Source organism: Austrofundulus limnaeus, unplaced genomic scaffold (assembly GCF_001266775.1).
Source record: "Austrofundulus limnaeus strain Quisiro unplaced genomic scaffold, Austrofundulus_limnaeus-1.0 Scaffold784, whole genome shotgun sequence".
Taxonomy (NCBI): domain Eukaryota; kingdom Metazoa; phylum Chordata; class Actinopteri; order Cyprinodontiformes; family Rivulidae; genus Austrofundulus; species Austrofundulus limnaeus.
The window spans coordinates 68,690-76,769 of NW_013953186.1; the positions used below are offsets into that span (position 1 = coordinate 68,690).

General features: G+C 36.8%; 1 protein-coding gene across 1 annotated transcript in view; it reads left to right on the forward strand.

Annotated features, from left to right (window-relative positions):
• itfg1 (integrin alpha FG-GAP repeat containing 1) overlaps nt 1-8,080 on the forward strand; it is a gene marked incomplete at its 3' end in the record, with an annotated part of 106,248 nt that overhangs the window by 38,511 nt on the left and 59,657 nt on the right. Inside the window, 1 exon segment of the mRNA XM_014028579.1 lies at nt 1,306-1,457. Within this exon segment, the coding sequence (XP_013884033.1) occupies nt 1,306-1,457 (152 nt within the window).

Genomic DNA, 8,080 nt, shown 5'->3' on the forward strand with positions numbered 1-8,080 from the left:
ACAAAATGCTGGTTTACTGCCATGTTTTTTGAAATGTAAAGAAGACATTATTGGGTTTACGTTATATACTGATTTTAATTACATACACATGGTATAGTTCGTTTTATGATAGAAATGTAATGATTGTTAAATGTGACTGTTTTGCTTATCTTGATGATTTCATATTAATAGCTACATGCCAGAAACAATTTCAACACATATCTGAAATTTAACTCTTGGTCACTCAAATAAACCAGATCAGCAAAGAGCGCTCTTTGGTTTTGTATGGTTACTCTTTAAAATTTATTCCATGCATTTGTACATTCTTCGTATGGTTAAGCACCCATTCTGGTAACGAACACAAATAACACTATTTTCTTTCAGTACAACCACTGACTATATGGTTCATTCATTTGACTGATTCTTAAACAGAAATAAAATTGTAGTAACTAAGCAAATGTCAAGTAGATCAAGCCATGCAAAAWKRTMYAAYYAAYMTMMTTWYGSKYTWAAAAAAWYTAAAATCTGTGTGTTTTATTGGCCGAATGTAATGCAAAMAAGTGCTGTATCTGCTATAACCAGAAAGGTATTACATTGTCATATGGTACAATGTCTTATATATTTAATATAAATATATTTACACAAAACTTAAATGTGGGCCCAACTCATCACTGTTAAGTTTTAATKAATTTCTACCTCAAATTGTGCCTACTCCACTGTACCCAGGACTTTTTGTAAAAAAGTAATTACATATTTGTTCACATCCGTTGGCATTTTGTGTCAATAAGATATGAAACTGTTTCCATTTCAGTCCCATGCATTTACTATGTACATGTTTCCTCAAATGCACATACTGCATCTACTYCATGGGTTTCTACAGCCTTACAGGAGCATATCATTAGTTGGTACTTATTCCATGTGACCCTGCACAAAYGTCAACTGTGTATGATTTCATAGTAATTATTATGTACCATAACAGTAATGTGCTCATCTGTTTAACAAATATTTAAGATAAATACTTGTTTGCCACTTAAGTTTAACACATTGTTCATCTTTGCTGACCACTAAATAAAGCACAAAGAGAATTTTGTCCAACTCCTGCAATCGCTCCTTTATCAGATAMCCCCCTTTATTTTATATTTCTGTTAGCATTGAATAATCATCAAATAAAATTACAGACATTGTAAACTTGCTAATATTGATTGTCTTTAATGAGCTGTTTATGTCTTTGTTGCAAAAGGTCATCTTGTGACACATAATTTTATATTAATTAGCACAAAAGCAGTTTGAATGACTTTCCAGGTGTTGTCTGTCTGTTTTTTGCAGTGGCAACCCATCCTGTCAGACTTTAGGCAGAAGGAAACACTTTGGGGCTTTGTGCCAGGAACCATCAAGCAACCTCTGGTCTTGCACCTTGGAGACTACAACCTGGATGGTTTCCCTGATGCCCTAGTGATCCTTAAGAACACAAGCAACAGGTAAGAACAAAATGATTTTTGTMGGAGAACATTAGCTATTATTCTGAGAATCTGTTTAATCAGATGCAGGTTTATTATGAGTCATTGTATTTTTAAAGGTAAATTGTGTCCGTATTGTTAAGTTCCTCCAAATTCCACTTTTTATGACTCATAAACAGTGGAGATATTGCTTAAACGAACATATCCTTGCATGGTCCTTTTTATATTTGAAAAAGCCACTTGAGCAGACAGAATCCAGTTCAGTTTTTGGAAACAAGACTACACTTCTTGAGCTTTCAGGCCAGAGTCTCTTCATTTCTTACAAATATTGTTTGCACAATCATTACTCTAGTTTCAGGGTAATAATATTGCACAAATCAAAGATTTCATGCAAATTTATATTATCCCAGTTTCTATGAACTTCACCATTTGGTAACCACATATGATTTTGCATGGCGTTTGCTACATTTTGATGAGATTATTTTTTGCTTTAAAATGTCAAAGAAGGAGAAATGGAAAAAAAAAAGATTTGAGTCTAATTATTCAAAAATACATGCATAAAGGGCTTGTGCAAATCTTGTAAGCATGCCATAAAGGAAATGTTATTTATTTTATGTGTGTAAAAATCCCCCAAATTAAAACTGAATTTATCCAGTAAATTACTGTGAAGTTATTGTACTTGTAATGAGTTTGTCATACTAGAAATGTCTTCATATCCCTGCTTATTTGGGTAGTTTTTTTTTTTTTTTTTTTTTTTTTTTTCAGTTTAGTATAGAGTAGTCAAACTCTTACATTTGTAAACTAAAATAAATAATTCTGAAAGACTGGTCAGTAAAACCATCAGCAATACTGAAATGCATGCGAAACAGTGACACTAATTTAATCTGTACCTTCTTATGCTTATCTTCCATAAAAAATATAAATCATAATACATCATGTAAAAAAAATTATGTATGGCTCAGTTGGTAGAGCTGATGCCTCTCAACAAGAAGGTCGCCGGTTCAAATACCGGCCCGGTGGACCTATGTGTGGCTCTGTGATGGACTTGCAACCTTTCCAGGATGTACCCCGCCCCTCGCACTGTGACTGCTGGATATGGGCACCAGTGACCCTGAAAGGAAAAAGCGGGTATAGATAATGAATGAATGGATGGATGTGATTGCTGACATCTCTTTGCCCTTGGATGCAGAATGTAAAGTTGTAATGTGGCTTACTCTGAACTGTTGTGACCTGTGACACTAAAATGTAGTCAGGAAAGGATTTCTATCCATTTAACTGGAGCACAGTTTGTGCGAACAGACACCTAAGGTGAGCTTGGTCTTTAGCTTTAGGAAACATGTCAGTTGATAAATCCATCCTTTTAAAAATCATGCAGTGTCTTCTGGTATGAGCAACAGGATTTGGAGGTATGTATGTGTTGAAGGACTCGTGGATTATCTGTTCCCAGAAATGAAGATAAGATAGCTGTATTGGTCAAGGCTGTGATTGTCTGTGCATACTGATTGCTGTGTGTAAGAGTGTGTTTTTGTGTGTAAAAGATGTTAGTGTTGACTGAAAAAAACTACAAACAAGAGACTTCTAGCACTTCAGTTTTTGTGCTAAAATATCACCATTCAGTCCTGTTAAACAAAACTCAGTTGAAGACGACTTCTGTCTCTGTCTGCTGTTGTCCCAGGTTTTATGTCTTTATAATTGCTTACATTTATTTTACATTACTGATGGTGGTCAGAGGGTCCGATGGCACCAGTGCATGGTAGCCCAGCCTCTGTCAGTGTGCCCCAGAGCAGCTGTGGCCGTAGCTAACCACCATTAGTGTGTAAATGTGTGTGTGTGAATGCGTGGGGTGTAAAGCGCTTTGGGGTCCGTATAGACTTGATATATGGTACTCTATAAGTTCAAGTCATTTACCATTTACACAGATATACAAAATATCCAGCCCTATTCCTTTGATATCCTTCACCCACTTTCCCAGTTTGGAGGTAACAATCACAAGTGCATCAATAACCACTGTTACCACTGAGGCCTTGACTTTACCTAATGTCACTGTTTCCATTTATTTCTTGATCTTTCTCAAGCTTCTCACAGTCTTTTCTTCTTTTTCGGAGATAGCAATCCTAAGCAACTCCATTCGGGTGTTCTTGCATCCTTTAAAAAGTCTGATTGGTTAGTCATCACCTGTTTGCCATTTTGAATTTGTCAGTCCTACTTAACCATTTTCAACCATGTCATGTCATCATCCTCATCATCAAACCTTTCACATTTTCTATGGGACATTCAAACTATACTCAGCACAGATGTTCTTTTATACTGATACTTGGTTGTAGTGTTCTATGTACACTTTGCCTTCCTGCATCTTACATCTATGATGTGCTGGACTGTCTCAGTGGCATCTTTGCACAGCCTGCCGCTTGAGTGGTAGACCTCAGCCTCGATTGCTCTTAATTATGTTGCCATTAGTGTCTCTGTGCTGTTCTTAGTCCAGCCTTCTCTAACCACTGCTTGGATAGTTGTTGTTGTTGTTGTTGTTGTTGTTGTTGTTGTTGTTGTTGTTGTTGTTGTTGTTGTTGTTGTTGTTGTTGTTGTTGTTGTTGTTGGCCACTTTTTCTACCTGCCGTTGGTACATGTCATCCAGAGACCTAAACTTCCATGTTATTCCTCTTGTTCCTTCTCTTCCACCTTTGTTACTGCTGCCTGACAAAAAAATAAAAAAGTTAAAAGATAGTGTGGTTATGATATATATTAAATATTGTGCATCTCTTAAATATATCAAGTGCATAGTCAGTAAAATGTTAAGAGTTTTAACTTTTTGATACTGGGTCAGAGTATATTTCTAATTAATTAAACCACAAATATTAGTCCATGCACAATCCAACATTTAGTTGACTCACTCCTATTCAGTTATTTTTTTTTTCTGTCAATAATTTTATACCATTCATGCACAGCTATATAACTTTTCAAAAGCCATTTTCTACACTAACAAGGCTTTTAACCTTCAGTGTGGTTTTAAATGTTTTCAGGATCATTTTTTATCTTTATTAACATAATTGGGAATTTAAAGGAACAATTTTAGAAGATATGGTAATACTGTTTATATGTCTAAACATGATTTTAAAAAGGCAACGTCAAAATATGTTTTATGCCAAGATGTCTTAAATCAGTTGAGCTTTATATATATACTGTAGACTGATCAGATGTTTGTTTTTTGCTCATTTCATTAAATATTTCTTTCCAGTGTAACTCATTGAATTCCACATGCTATCTACAGTCCCTCGTGCACTGGAGCTTTGTTTTGTTTTTGAATTCTCTCTACTAAATTGCTCTTAGCTAACCAAATATTTGTACCACCCATAACTGATCTATTTTAACTCTCACTCCCTCCCTACCACTGTTCATCTTTGTTTCTCGATCCTCGCTATATCTTCTCCTTTATCCGCCCAATTAGTTATTTATAGCTGCTTTTCAGTTAAAAGTCCTGCCAGTCTGCTTCACCTCCCAGCAAAATGAATGCAGATTTAAGTGTTCATGGCAGAAAAGCAGAGGAAGAGAGGGTGCGAGATGAAAGTAATCTGCTAGAATCAATGGAACAATGAGCACATGGAGCCAGCAGATGGAAAACAGACAATTGAAGGATTATTTAGAGTGTTTGAGGTCTTTTTTTTTTTTGCTTTGAAGAAAAAAAATGTTTACTTTAGACATAAAAATGTTTTTTTTTGCTATACTGCTTTATTTGTTGTTAATACATCACACTAACAAGCCAAATAGAAAGCTATTCCACCTTTCTCAATAGGAGGGTTTCACGTGACGTCACGATGCAGTACCAGGAGTAGTTCGGCTGGAGGTCAGGAAGTGACAAAGTGGAGGATCTGCCATCTGAAAAATGCCCATGTCTTGTGTAGTTTACAGGTGCTCCAATCATTCTAACTGAACCAATAATAAATAATTATACACTGATTAAATTATATAATAAATAAAAAATGTTTCTTTTTATTAACGTTTGTCATATTTGAAGCARGTTGCAGCAGGAGGATGCAGAAGAGGACTGATTCACGAGGAAAATAACACCTCATTCCACCCGCTGGTCTCACACCCACCCCGCCGAACAAATGTAAACCCCCCAAACTCCTTTCTGACTGACGCCTGAAAATATTAGACAAGCGGCAGAAAATCTACAGGAGGATGAACATGAAAAAAGGCAGAAGTTGAAAAAAGTTTGGCAGCGATGGAGAGACAGCGAGATCAGAAGTGAGCAATGAGATATACAAATATAACAAATTTAATAAATTTCGGATAACTATATTTCATAGTTAGGGTGAAGTTTAGTTAGTTATTTTTAGTGTCTTTGATGCAAAAAAATAAAAAGCGTGAAGAACGTGGAGCTCCAGCTGTGGACTGGTGGACCAAGCCACAGTCAGAATCTTTGCAGAGAGGAGAGGAGCTCAAGGCAGAGATGGAGGAAAAACAGTTGGAGACAGAGTGAGGACTTTGATGAGGAAGTAGGTGATTCACTATTTCGATTATAAGAGGCAAGAGAAGAAGATCGAGCACCGAGCAGACTACCGGGGAAATCTTCGGTCCAGTTACCAGTCTGCTGGGGCAGATGGTGTGGCGCCAGGGTTGCCAGATTAAAATAAAAATTGCCAGTCTTTTTCTGTGCATATTTTCAACACACACCTTATCTTACAACACCCTCACTCAGTATATATGACTGAGTCATACAGCAAATCTTCTGTTTTGACTCAAAATATGATGATTTTAAAGGAACAATAAAACACTTTATTATGTCCCATTTGCCAATCCTGTGCGGCGCTAACTGGATGCTAACTACACCAACAGCTGATGAAAGCCCGTAAACAACTGGAGGCGTAGAACTTTTTATTCTGAGGGTGGATCCACAACCTCGATACCAAACACAGCTCCATGATTATTGTTAGGTCTTTGCCAGGGTAAGTGTTTGTTCTGATATTGTTTTATATGTTAAGATCATACTAGCAGTAGCGGCTAACGTTAACAAACATCCAGCACCTAACGACACCGAAGGCTAGGGCAGCCTAAAGTCCAGATGAGGTCCTCATTAAACTACCAATAACTTAATACTCACTGCTAAATAAACAATCATTATAAATATAACCTCTAAAACAAGTTAGCAGCTAACATACCTCTGATGTTATAAAGTGATCACTGCAGGCACCGACATCCTGCTCCTCCTGACCGCAGACGGTTTAAAATCCACTTTTTACACTGTTGTTCTGTGAGCTTTCTACATCTTTCATCTTTGTGTATGACAACCTTCAGTGCTTCATATGGTTGGGTAGAATCATGTGGAATTATTCGTCAGAAAAACTTTTGATGGTTATTATTTGGCACTTGGTGATGTAAGACGTGTAGTATCGACAGCCTCAGCAAATCTTTAGATTCTGTCGAAAACTCATTCATCATCATACGAGTCATGTCTGACATATTTGTGAACAAATTGCTGTTATCTGTCTTGAAATAGGATCTAAATCCATACAATATAAAGTCTCTACTGTAGTTTCCTCCATAGATATTTCACTTCCTGCCCTCCGGTGGAGATCGCTCCGCCTTCGAAACTGCGTGGCTGAAACAAAGCTATTGTCAACCAGCCAGTTTTCATTCTTTGGTCTTGGTGTTGTGGCAGCAAACTTTCCCCATAGCTTAAAATGTAGATGCCATTTTGCTCACTAGTCCCTGTTTTGTTGCCTTATTTCAGGGCCTGTTATTGTCTGGGGCTATTATTAGGAGTGCTGACTCGCTGATAAAGTCACTTATCAGCTACTGTTTAAGTTTTCATTTTTGAAAATATGAATAACCTGAATTAAAATTCAGTTGGTGTTTTTACTGTGATTGCGTCAGTCGCATTACCTGCCGTTTCATAATCAGAATCAACATCTTCACCAAAATAAAACTGCAACATACCAAGCGCCTGTCATTGATTTTGAAAATTAGGAGTACAAATGTCTATGAACAAAGTGGATGTTCTAAGTCCACAATTAGTAAATGGCCTTAATGAACTCCAGTGGAGATAAAAGTTATGGAAGTGTGTGTACAGTTGTGTTATGTGTTCATGTTTTTTTTTTACATTTGTTTACTTTGTTGAATATCCTTTAGAAGATCCAAAAACTTGTTTCCTCTGGGTCCACATTAGATCCAGGTCACAGATCAGACGGTGACTCTTTCCTTCTGCCCATCTTGCTGTCCCACACACACACAAACCTACATGCTCAAACTGATGAACATCACAACAAAGAATACAAGGCTGGAGAAAGGCGTTCTGTGTTTGCAGAAACACAAGCATTTTGGGATGCTGGCAAGAAGTGAGGCAGCATAATGAAAGAGACACTGACACAAATCGTAAAAGATAAACAACATGAAAGTAGACTTTGTTTTCGACCACCGTGCCTTTATTTTCTTATCTGTTCAAGAAACTTTTCACAAGATTACTTCTGATAAAATGATGTTTCTTCAGGTGTAGATGATGCAGGTTGACACTGCAGAGGTGGAAAGTGCTGAAAGTGGAGGCAGTGAAAAGGTGGTGCATTTTTGGCTTTAGTCTTAAGTAAAAGCTAATGTAGCTGCCAGCACAGTTTGATATTTGCTCTGAACATTTATTATATATATATATATAT